The 13,485-nt window shown below is 39.6% G+C and overlaps 1 protein-coding gene across 15 annotated transcripts in view; it reads right to left on the reverse strand.

Annotated features, from left to right (window-relative positions):
- SOX5 (SRY-box 5) overlaps positions 1-13,485 on the reverse strand; it is a 1,023,582-nt gene that overhangs the window by 111,513 nt on the left and 898,584 nt on the right. For all 15 annotated transcript variants that reach the window (XM_003792460.3, XM_003792461.3, XM_012806794.2 and 12 more), the window contains one exon: positions 2,377-2,462. In XM_003792460.3, coding sequence (XP_003792508.1) covers positions 2,377-2,462 — 86 coding nt within the window. The remainder of the gene's footprint in view (positions 1-2,376; positions 2,463-13,485) is intronic.

Consider the following 13,485-nt stretch of genomic DNA (forward strand, 5'->3'; position numbering starts at 1 on the left):
AGTAGGACTGAATCTTAACTGAAAGGATCAGGAAGCAATGGAGTCTACTCAGGTACTATTATGAGATGGAAAACAAAGATTTAACAGAGCTGAACTTGGAGAAAATTAAAACTGGCTTAGAACTCACACCTGACTGGGATGAAACTTTCCAAAAATATGTTCACAAGATTGGGGCGAAGTTGGGGTAAGGCCTATGGTAAGACTTCTGACTAGGCATGGCAGTTAGGTTTTCTCTGACCCATTCCATCAGATTCGTGGAGTAGAACAGAAATTTGATGCTAAAGAGCCACCCCAGGAAGAGTAACCAGTATTCTTTGCAGCTCAAGAGAAGGTCAACATCAAGGTCAGGAGTCTGAATTTGGGGTTAGGAACAAGTAGAAAAGTGAGATTGCCTAGCCAAAGTGAGCAGGAATTCACTTGGGTGGAGGGGAAAAAGGTCAAAGATTCTCTGCCCTGGCAAGCTTTTGGAATGTGTCTGCATCTGAATAATTTTTTTTTCCGCTGCAAACAAACAAACAAACAAACAAAAAAGTGCATGTGGGTTTGTGTGAGTGTGCTTTAATAGTAGCTCATGACTTTCCATGAAAAAGTTTGAGATTATTAATTTTCTTGTTACACTACAGTGTTGCTTGTTTGAGACCCCAACTGAAACTCATGAATTTTAACGTGTATAATGCCATTTACATAAAAGGAACTTTATCTCATTTACAGATCAAATTGTAGTTAAAAGAAGAAAAATGTATGGTATCCAAAGTCTTTCTTGTTTAGTGATATCAAAAGATAATTATTTTTAAATATTTTGAAATCTCACAAGGATCGGCTAACATAAGAATGGATAAAACTTAATTTGCATGGCATATTCTCATGTTATCTCTGTAGGAAAAGGAGGTTAGATTGTTCTTAGCACAGCTGTAAAGAGTCGTACAGTAAAACACAGCAGTTGCCTCCAGCGGCCCTCACTTCCTCTCACTCTCCCACAATGGAGAATGTCTAACTTGCTTTGAAAACTGACATACTAAATCTCTAAAACTCCCATTCCCACATTCAGATCTATGGCGGGATATTCTTCTCCCTTGCTTCAATCCCATTACTCTTTTTAGTTTTATCTATTATAATCACTTTTCCATGTTATAGTTATTCCCCAGGTGCCGTTTCAAAGGATAACAAATGTCACGTTACTTTTATTGTCCCCATGGCTCTAACGCTTCCCAAGGTATTTCTGACTCAAAGAAACAGACACTTGCAGTGTAGTTTTTCGTAGCCAAGATGTAATAGAAATGAACGTTATTAACCTCTGTAAGAACACGGTATGTCTCAGCTGGAACACTGGTAGTTCCTCCTGTGAAACTCCACTGGCCTCTCAGAAACCCTCTGGGTCTTCTGACGAACCCACGTGCGCACCAGATGATCTGTCCCTCAGTGCTACGATATAAAACTATAGTTTCCTTATAGACTAGGATCATCTATCCTGACAGTGCACTTTCATGAATACAATTTAATTTTATTAAGCACAACTTCTCTATATCTGGCTTCACAGGCACACTGTGGATTGCATGCTTAGGAACATACGAAAATCTTCATCAGAGGAGATTAATCCTATTACTGGGTGATTTTCTATTCCTGGTAATTACATCATTAGAGGGTCTATAACAACAGAAACACTTTGTGAAATGTGACTCAACAATGGAAACGGTTAATGAAAGCAACCTTTACTATAATTTCATTGATTCTCTTGTTAACCTCCAAGACAAAATTTCTAAAATCACTTGGACATCTGGGAAAGTCATCACTGACGTTCTTGGGTGTACGGGGATATATACTCTACAGGGCTAAAAGGTATTAATCGGATGTCAGAGATGAAGTTATGCTCCTCGGGGCACCTGCTGATTCAGTCTACCATGCCTTGCTTGACCAAGTGAACTGGCATTAGCAAAAGAACAAAGGGGCCTGCGAAGCGCTTCCATAATCCCGGGTATCTTGAACAAATCTAAAAGCAGATTTTGTTAAGTCGCCTCGCTCCACAAGTGTCTGTTTTAATATCTGTTGCAGCATTTTTTTGTTCTTTTCATCTCGTTGGAGACCATCCTGTGACAAAATTATGGCACACAGCGATCAAAGCAAATCCACAGCTCACTTTCTTACATCCTATCAGGCGCAAAGCAAACCTATAATAAATGACCTCGAATACAGAAAACGGGGCTGAAGATGAAAAGAATCCACATCTCAACCTCTGGTTGAGGATCAGTCCAAATAAACTTAAAAACAAAAATGTGTGTGCCGCACATCACTCGTCAGTTTTGTTTTGCTTTAACACGATAATAGCTGTTTTCTACATTTACTTAACCTTTGTCCCCTCGGGATTGTCTCCTGACTTACCTGCAGTTGGAGTGGGCCTAAGCCCGGTGTTGCTGCGGCAGCAGCTGCCATGGTAGTTGGGATCAGCTGAACAGGGTAAGGGTCACCTAAGTAAGAGAATAATAGAGGCGTCAGCACCTTTTATCTACTCTCCACCTGCAAATTAAACTCATGCATTCACTCTTTCCAAAAGCCTTCTTTTGTGTGCCTTGCTGGGGCCTAATGAAAAGCTCTATTGTGCAGCCTTTTACTAACACTCTTTTCACAATTCTGGCTGAGAGAGGAATGTGAATAAAAGGCACAAGCAATTAAGGCGGAAACCTCATCCTTTTTTCATGATGTATTTATGAAAATGGGGAGAAAAGTGTGCATTGATCAGAGGGCTGCAAGCACGCACTCGCGCACACACACACTCCACACGCACTCACACACACACACACACCATCTTGATACGAGCACAGCAACTCCTCAACAAATTCACCACATTATCCTTAAAGGAACTTAACTAAACTTATTTGAACAAACTCTCAAGACTGAAGCAAAGGTGCTTATCTTTTAAAGGTAAGCTACGATACCGTCTTGATTCAAATCCAATTATCACGTGGATGAATTCACAGTAAAATTCTTTTTCTGGTTTTTAAGGTATGTAAAAAAATTGTCATCTTGGCTATTCCTGGGAGAAATGTTTACAAAAGTCTATCATAAATAAAACTGAAAATAGATGGTGTCCCCTCCCCCAAAGGATTTTATCTTAGAAAATCATAAACTTAATTGCGAAGTTTTCTTCCTAAATTAATACACTCATTCAAAAATATTTACAGAGGATATGCTGGGTGTTAAGCATTAGAAATAAAAAGACTAATTATCCAGTTGTCGATGTGCTAGGAATTTAAGCTTTGGGCTTCCAGAAAGGGCCCCTGGCAATGTGTTCACTTTATATTTTTATATTTGTCATACATTTTTATATTTGTTGTATTTCTCAAGTTTATACTTTATTGTGATCAATACTCACTTTCATTTCTAAGTGTACGTGTATAAAACCTTTGTATTTTTATTCTAGAGAAGGTCCCCCAAATTGTATGTTTCAGCCTTCAAAATACCTGAATCTACTTCCATGGATTTGACCTTTCCAGAGCTTACAGGTTAAAAGGTGAAAAAGATAATTAAATAATTACTATGAAATATACTGACAGTTAAGATAGGGAAGTACTTACTGCTATGGACTACACTGTGGGTTCGCCAAACCTACTCAAGAGGTCAGAGACTGCCTCCAGGAAAAAGTCATGTTTAAACTGACACAGGAATTAAGTGAAAGCCATCAGGTAAAGAGGGAAGGAAGAGTGTTCCAGCCAGAGAAACAATATTCATGAAGATGTAGAGTCACAGGGAAGTTGGATGGCAGAGCCTGGTCCCTGTACTGCTGAGGTGTAGAGTAAAAATAGGGAAGAGGGAGTCAGGTGCTGGATTACGTATAGTTTTACAAACGACATGAAAAATATAAACTTTAGCCTGTAATCCTCCCAGCACTCTGGGAGGCTGAGGTGAGTGGATCACCTGAACTCAGAAGTTTGAGACCAGCCTAAGCAAGAGCAAGACCCCATCTCTACCAAAAACAGAAAAACTAGCCGGGTGTTGTGGTGGGTGCCTATAGTCCCAGCTACTCAGGAGGCTGAACCAGGAGGATGGCTTGAGCCTAAGAGCTGAGGTAGCTGTGAGCTATGATGACCACAGTATTCTACCCAGGGCAACTGAGTGAGACTCTGGCTAAAGAAAGAAGTAAATAAATATATAAATTTTATCCTATGGGATAAAGGTAACTGTGAATGTGGAAACCAGACTGGATAAGATCACTTGGGTTTGAGGTTGGAAACTGTAATCAACTAGTAAATAGATGAAAAAATCTGTATAATAGGTAATAAGGTTTGGACTTTTAGGTGGTGACACTGGGATGGAGAGTGAAAGGGAGATTCAAATGATATGTAGGCATGTAACTGATGAAACTTTAATGACATATAAATGAGAATAGGAGAACACACAAGGGTGAGTTCCAGTTCCTTCACCTTAGCTCCTGAGTGTTAGTGAAGAGTGTCAGTGTTTACTGGATTTGTAAACGTGGATGGGAAGCAGGACTGCTGGGGGTCTGGGGGTGGGCGTAGGGGTGCAAACACAGAGTTCTGTTTTACTCACTAAGTTCAACTTTACTTTTAGATATCCAACCACGGGCGTTCTTTAGGCACTTGATAAATATGTTGGGACTTTAGGGGGAAAGTCTACATAAGCTTCAGAGTGGTTTGCATGTATCTGGAACGTAAAGCTGTGAGCCTGAGCAGACCATTTAGGAGTTAACAGGAGCTCCAGATAAAAGAGGTCCAACGAGTGGACTGGGGGCCCCTAACATTGATTGTCAGGGAACTAGGTAAGGAGCAGCAGAGACTGAGAAGAAATATAAACTTGGTGTTCCAGAAGCCAAGTAAAGAAAGACTCGCAGAGAGAGTGATCAAGTTTTTTAAATGTTGGATTTAGTAAGGTGGAGGTCATTTGGTAACTTCAAAAGGGCGGTTTCAGTGGCGTGGACGGTGGTAAAGCCTGACTGGAGAGAGTATGATGAATAGAGAATTACAGAAGGAAAGGAACTAGAGGCAGGGAGTGTAGACCCTGGCTTTTCAAAGCAAGAGAATCCATAAGGAACACTGGCTTCACCTAGGATTTCAACAGAATTTCAGAGCCCCCCCGATTATACTGTGGCAGGCAGCCAGGCTCTAACATAGACCCTCCACTGATTCCCAATTCCTTGTGTTTATATCCCGTGTAATCCCTTCCTCTTGAGTGTGAGCTGGATTGAAATGAATAGAATATAATAAAAGCGATAAGATTTTGCTTCTGAGATTAGGTTACAAAAAGAATTTTTAGCTCTGTCCTGCTTGTTGTCTCCCCAGCACCCCATCCCTCTCTCCCCTGCCACCTGTCCCTCCACCAGCCTCGTGGAGCAAGTAACCAGGCTGTGAGTTGCCCTATGGAGAAGTCCACATTGCAAAGGACAGATGTCTTTGGCCAACAGCAAGCAAAGACCTGAGGCCTGGCAACGTGAGGGCAGGAATGTGGAGTGGATTCTCCCAAGTCAAGCCAAGAGATGAACGCAATGATGCAATCGAGGACATCTTGACTGCAGTGACAGGAAAGGTCCTGACTCAGTGGTACCCAGCACGACTGCATCCAAATATACTTGGAGAATCTGTTCGTGCAAAATACACCTTTTGAATAAGAATTTAAATTTTAACAAGATTCCAAGCTGATTTATATGCATCCTGGAGTCTGAGAAGTATTGGAACAGAATTCCACTGAGGTATTTTGCAGTAGCTAGTGATTAAGAAAACTTTATTTAAAAGGCGGAGATATGGAAAAATTACAGCATGCTTGTATGCTAATGAGAAGGATCCAGGAAATAGGGGATAAAAACCTGTTTTTTTTTTTTTGAGAAAGAGTCTCACTTGGTCACCCTGGGTAGAGTGCCATGGTGTCATCATAGCTCACAGCAACCTCAAACACTTGGGCTCAAGCAATCCTCCTGGGGCTCAGGCTCGTGAGTAGCTGGGACTACAGGCTCCTGCCACAACCCCTGGCTAGTTTTTCTATTTTTGGTAGAGATGGGGTCTCACTCTTGCTCAGGCTGGTCTGGAACTCCTGAGCTCAGGTGATCCACCCGCCTCAGCCTTCCAGAGTGATAGGATTAGAGGAGTGAGCCACCGCACCTGGTTAAAAAATCTTATGCTACAGGAAAGAGAGGGAACAGCTCATGATACGTGATGGAAACTCTGCTTGTCATTTGCTATTTTTAATATTTAATCTTCAAAACACTACCTGATGTTATAAAGGGAAGTTTAGATATTTAAAAGGCGAATTTGTATTCATGCAAACCAGTTAAAATAGCAAAATTGGTATGACAATGTGCATATTAAAACTGACAATTTAAATGCTTCCACTGTTTAATCCATTTGCAGCCCTCATTCAATGAATGCCATCTTGAAACTAACTATGGAAAAGTGTAGACACTGTGGTGCTCTTCACAGTGAAAATTCATTTTATATATTTTATTATTCCTGTTGTAAATTAATCGATTAAGAAGCACCTCTGAGATTTAGTAGGTGACCAGAACTTTGCTGGGTGCAGTGGGAGACAAAAATAAAAAGATAAAGCCAAACCTGGTGTCTACTTCATTCCTATCTTTTCTAATCCCATGCTTATTTGAGTAGTACTGACCATCAGTGAGTGCCATCAATGTTATGGGAGAACTAATTCCAGGCAGGTGAAGATACACAGGCTGGGGACTGGTGGAGAGGTGTTCTGGGTAGGGTGAAATGAATCAAAGTAACAGTATAACATGCTGAAGGAATGAAGAGAAAACTGGTTTAACTGACAGGTGATAGAATAAAGTAGAAGGAAAAGAGATTGATGGCAGAAAGTTGGGGAATTTTTCATGCTCCAGTCGTGAGGAAATTTGGATATGAAAAAGTAAAAGATGAAGAATGAAGTTTTAAGGAGCGTTACTAGATAGGTTAAGTCATAGGAAGTCTTAAGATGATTTGACTATTGATCCTAGAGACGGACTTACCCCTGGGAAATTTGGATTGATGGGAAAACACCTGCTATGATGTTCTGAGCGTTTTTGCATTACTAGCATCTAACTGTTAACAACAAATTCTGTGGACATTTAAAGCCCATTAGTTAAAATCTAAATCAATGGTTCTCAACCTTCCTAATGCCACCATGTATTTTCATTGTTACAAAGAGGTTCTTAACCTATTATCTTTGTGGGTTGAGATATTATCTGTGGGTTGAAAACCCACAGGTTGAGAACTGCTGATCTAGACGATTCTATAAAATTTTTAAAATATGCATGTATTGTAATATTATCTTTTCTCAATTTCTAAATTCATGAATATATACAATGAAATTAACATAATTATCTTTCCTTTGGATATGCATATTTATGTAATAGCCATTATGTTACCCTCAGGCCACAGTGTACGTGTGTTTAAATATATGTCTGTATATACAAATACAAATATGTCTGTATATACAAATACTGTACTGTACTGTGGGTTCCAAGCATTGCAAAAATGTATAAAGATAAAACAAGTCACATAAACATTTTGGCGAAATAATTTTTATAGTTATTTGTAGATGATATTATATTTTATTAGGTGTGCAACAGCTTCTGTCTAAATAAACAATGCATATATCCCGAATTTAAAAATACTTTATTGCTAAACCTGCTTACAATCACCTGAGCCTCCAGAGTAATTGCTTTGCTGGTGAAGGGTCTTGCCTGAATGGTAATAGCTGTTGACTGATCAGAGTGGTGTTGGCTGAAGATTGAGGTGTCTCTGGTAATTTGTTAAAATAAGACAATGATGAAGTTGGCCTTATAGGATGACATTTCCTTTCACAACAGATTTTTCTGTGCATGCAATGTCTTTACAGACTTTCACTCGCAGAATTTCTTTCAAAATTAGAGCCAATTCTTTCAAACCTTGACTTTACCACTGCTCTACCCACTAAGTTTATGTACCATTCTAAATCATTTGCTGTCACACCCACAATGCTCACAGCACCTTCACCAGGACTAGATACCACTTCAAAAAACCATGTCTTTGCCCATTCAAGGGAAGCAATTCTTCATCCTTTCAAGTTTTATCACGAGACGGCAGGAATTTGGGCTTATCTTCAGGCTATCCTTCTAATTCAAGTTTTCTTGCTGTTTCTACCACATCTACTGTTACTTCCACCACTGAAGTCTTGAACTCCTCAAAGTCATCCATAAGGGCTTCTTCTAGTCACCTTCTTCTTAATGCCAATTAATGTTGATATTTTGGCCTCCTCCTATGAATCATGAATGTTTCTAAAGTATCTATAATGGTGAATTCTCTCCAGAAGGTTTGAATTTGCTTTGCCCACATCTATCTCAGGAATTACCCTTTATGGCAGTGATAGCTTTACACAGTGTATTTCTTTTCTTTTTTTTTTTTGAAACATAATCTCACTATGTCACCCTTGGTAGAGTGTCATGGCGTCACAGCTCACAGTAACCTCAAACTCCTGAACTTAAGCAATTCTCTTGCTTCAGCCTCCCAAGAAGATGGGACTTACAGGTGCCTGTCACAATGCCCGGCTATTTTTTTTTGAGGGGGGGGTTTGCAGTTGTCATTGTTTAGGAGGCCTGGGCTGGGCTTGAACCTGCCATCTTTGGTGTCTGTGGCTGGCACCCTACTCACTGAGCTATGGGCACCAAGTCACAAAGTGTATTTCTTAAATAGCAAGACTTCAAAGTTAAAATTACTCCTTGATCCATGGGCTACAGGATGATGTTGTGTTTGTAGGTATGACAATATCATTAACTCCTTGTACATATCCATCAAAATTCTTGAGAAGTAATTTTTTCTGAGCAGTAGGTCTCAACAATGGGCTTAAAATAGTTACTAAACCAAGCTGTCACCGATGTGTTGTCATGCAGCCCTTGTTCCATTTAGAGAACACAGGCACAGATTTAACATAATTCTTAAGATACTTAGGATTTGCAAAATGGTAAATGACTATTTTCTTCAGCTTACATTCATCAGCTTCATTAGCCCCTAAGCAGAGAGTCAGCCAGGTTTTTTGAAGCTTTGAAGCCAAGCACTGATTTCTCCTCTCTAGTTATGTCATCTTCCAACAGCAGGTTATTGCAACCATGCTGAAACTCTTGTTGAAGGTAACCACCTTTGCATCAATGATCTTAGCTAAAACTTGCTGCATCAGCACTTGCTGCTTCACCTTGCAGTATTATATTATGGAAATAGTTTCTTTCCTTCAACTACATGAACCAACCTCTGCTAACTTCAAACTTTTCCTCTGCAGCTTCCTCACCTCTCTTAGCTTTCAAAGAACTAAGGGAAGTGAGGTCATTCCTCTGCATTAGGCTTTGGCTTAACCAAGGGATGCTGCGGCTGGTCTGACCGTCTATCCAGACCAATCATACTTTCTCTGTATCGGCAGTAAGATTTTTCACTTTCTTATTGTTCACGCGTTTATTGGAGTGGCACTTTTAATTTCTTTCAAGAACTTTTCTTTCACATTCACAATGTGGCTAAGTGCTTGGCACAAAAGACCTAGCTTTCAGCCTATCTCAACTTTCGATGCACTTTGTTACTAAGTTTAATTGTTTCCAGCTTTTGATAAAAAGTGAGATGTGTGACTCTTCCTTGAGCACTTAAGAGGCCACTCATTGGCCTAATTTAATAAGTTCACTAGTGAAAACCTTCAATATTGCTTTGTCTTGGAATCCATAGGCCAATGGAGAGATGGGGAGAACAGCCAGTCAGTAGAATAGTCAGAACACACACAAGATTTATGGATTGAATTTGCCATCTGATTCAGTGGCAATTCATGGTGCTCCAAAACAATTACAACTGTAATGTCAATGATCACCGATCACCACAACAGATGATAGTAATGGATAAATTTCAAATATTTCAAGAATGGCTCCAGGAGACTTGCTCTATGCAGGGTTGCCATAAACCTTCCATTTGTATAACATCTGTGAAATGCACTGGAGTAAAGCACAATAAAGTGAGGTGTGCCTGCATATGGACAGTTTATACAAGCTAAGTAGCTTTATATCTGTGTTACAGGTTGACTTGTGTCACCCCGCAAAATTGCTATGTTAGCCCCTCATCCCCCAGTACTGCCGAAGTGACTGTATCTGAAGATAGAGCCTCTGAAGATGTAATCGAGGTAAAATGAAATCCTATGTGTAGGCTTTAATCAAATACGACTGGCGTCCTTATGAGCAGAAGCAATTAGGACACAATCAACACAGATCCCCGGATGATCAGGTGAGGACACAAGAGAAAAGGTGGCCATTGACAGGCCAAAAGGGGAGGCCTCAGAAGAAATAACTCTGCCGAGACCTTGATCTCAGACACCTACCTTCCAGAGCTGTCAGAAAATACATCGCTGTTATCTAAGCCACCTGTCTGTGGGATTTTGTTGTGGCAACTACAAAAAACTCATACGATATGTCTTCCATGTATAGCTGCGTATCAATGTATTTGGTGTTAAGTCAATTGAGGGAGAGGGGTAGCAGGAATTTAAGACTACTACAGCTCTTACCTATCTTCAGTTATATATATTTTCTAAGCTATAAATATATAACCATAAACAGGATATCAACCAACTTCAAGAGATTTGTATTGAGGCCCCACCCTACTGCAACCATCTCCATTCAACCCACAACCCCATATAACTTAAAACATGTCTATCTTATTATTTCTTGTCCAGATTATCAAGAATTTTGGTTGGGTTGATATATTCCCCAAATTACAAAGCAAACACAATTAAAATTTTCCAATATGGTGAATTAAATCAATTTAAAAAAAAGATACTTTACATGAATGTGTCACTGTTCTACAGTGGAAACAAAATCTATCATTCACACCAAATATGAATTTATGAATTTGGGGGTCATTCTTGATGGCAAAGGCAAAATTCAGAAGCTTCAGGGGAAAAAAAGAGCTTTTTGTTTGTTTGTTTTTTGGAGACAGAGTCTCACTCTGTCGCCCTCAGTAGAGTGCCGTGGTGTTATTGCTCCCAGCAACCTCCAGCTCTTGGGCTCAGGCGATTCTCTTGCCTCAGCCTCCAGAGTAGCTGGGACTTCAGGTACTCATCACAGTGCCCGGTTATTTTTTTGTTGCAGTTTGGCCAGGGTTGGGTTTGAACTTGCCACCATTGACATATGGGGCCAGCGCCCTACTCACTGAGCCACAGGTGCCACCCAAAAAGAGCTTTTATTTTAATAAATGCTGTCATTTATTTGTACCACCCCTCCATTAACTGTACAAAAAAAAATATTACAACAGGTTTATTTTGTAAATAGCTCATGAGGTACTCACTCGGTAAAAATCAGATAATGGAAAACTTTGACTTTTAAAGTTCAACCATGTGTAAGTGATTCAAATTGACTTTCAACTAGTTAAAAGTAATTTACTCTTTCCTAGGTTTTAACTATTTGAGCAATTTTCCTAAGGCTTTTCCAAAATTAATTTGCTTCTTATTTCAAAGCCAACCATGGAAAAAATCTAGCTCAAAATTAAAATTTGTCAGAAACTTAAAAACTATACTGAGGCATCTCAACTGTTTTCAGAAAAAAATATAACAACCTAGGTTACAGTATCTATTGACACAAATGATAAAGCTAGTATTAAATGACCCTTCTGAAAGCCTTGTCATTGCATCAGCATTATAATTATGAATATTTAGATATTAATTATCCCCAGTAATACTATGAAGGGTTCATTTCCTTGCTATATAAGGAAAGACTAAGAAAAGCATTCCCCGCCCCCCATAGCTTATTTAGGCTGAGGAACTCTATGAAAAGCAGAGGTGGCTTTAAAAAGGGTCAACAATACTCAGCCTTTCAGCCACTGAACTCACATAAAAGCTCTAAAAAGTTTCATGACATCTTCACCGAAATGTGGAGATTCATTTTTTTATTTCCCTTTCATGGTTTTTGTTTTGCCTCCTTGACAAACACAAGATTGCCTTCTTTAGGTGCTGGCAAATATAAAAATTGAAACCAACACACACATACTCACACCCAGGCACCCACCCCTCCAGCCCTCCTGCAATCCTGGCCCCAAAGGCGTTCTTAGTCAGGTGAGCGGATCACCACATCCTCATACTGAAATATGCAGTAAGCAAAGTAGAAAGAATGCAGAAGGTATTCTGGAACCTCAGAGAAGGAACTGAACCTGGACATAGCCTAGACCAGTAGTTCTCAACCTTCCCAATGCCGCAATGTATTTTCATTGTTAAAAAGGGGTCACGACCCACCCGTTCAGAAGGAAGGCCATTTGTTAAGGTATCTGTAAAAGACATCCTATAAGGGTACATGTGAATCTCTCTAAATGTAAAATACGAATGTCTTGACACAATAACTAAGAAAAAGACATGAAGGCTATGTTAACCAGTTGGATGAAAGTATTTCAAATTGTATATAGAAACAGTACACTCTACCTCATGATAGTATTAATGTACACTGCTATGATTAAATAAAAATAAAAAGACAGCCACTTCCACTCCCAAATCCCACTGCAGGACCATTTTCCCACCTCCTTTCCATGCCTTCTTTCTGGCAGAGTCATACAGTGAGCACCTGCCCCCAGTGCAAGGAGGACTGCTCTTAGTAATCATCTTCTCTCATGGGCACGGAAACCAGCCTGCTCTGACCACTCTTATTTCCAGGTTCACAAAGGAACTGTGAAGGGAGGAGCCTCCTGCCATTCCTGGGGCAGTGCTAACAATACCCTCTGTCCTGTGCTGGCCCTATATCCAGGGGTACTTTATTCCTCCCAGTGTTTCTGATGAGCAAAGGGAATGAATGGTGAGCTACGCAGAAGCAAGGAGAATGCACATCTTGCAGAGCCTTAGGTTGTACTTTGAAAGCAATGCAAGTCACTGAAAGGTTTTAAGCAGCAAAGCAGCACAGCCTTGTGTTTCAGACAGATCAATACTGTGGCAAGGGGTAGATGGATTTGAAGACCGAGAGGCTGGAGACAAACAGACACTTTGGAAACTACTGCTGAAAATCAGTGGGAGATGGCAATGACCTGAACTAGCCAAGAAGAAAAAGAAGGGGGAAGAGCTTTGAGAGACAGATTTGATAATCAGTGTGACACAAGAAAAGAGATAGAGGAAAATGCGAGAAACAAATCAGCGTTGGAGCTTTTATTTTATTTTGGTACATGGTTTAAGAAAGAAATATCACTGCATCCAAAAATTATTGAATAATTCCAACATCCTTTTTGAATCAATTATTCTTTTTCTACTGATTGGAAATATGGAAATAATATTGCTTGACTAATATTATTAATATTTAATAATATTTGTTGACTTTCAGTACTCTGTTAAAAATATTTTATATGTACATATAAATGTATGTAGATACGAATATATGTAAAACATGTGTGTGTAAAATCTCATTTAATCTTTATAACAATACGGTAGGACATATTATTCCCACCCTACAAAATTAAAAATGGCATCCTGGATGATCCTCAGTTAATAAGGACCAGAGGCATTACTATTTAAATAAAG

The sequence above is a fragment of the Otolemur garnettii genome, unplaced genomic scaffold (genome assembly GCF_000181295.1).
Source record: "Otolemur garnettii isolate 467f Iridium unplaced genomic scaffold, OtoGar3 scaffold00057, whole genome shotgun sequence".
Classification (NCBI taxonomy): domain Eukaryota; kingdom Metazoa; phylum Chordata; class Mammalia; order Primates; family Galagidae; genus Otolemur; species Otolemur garnettii.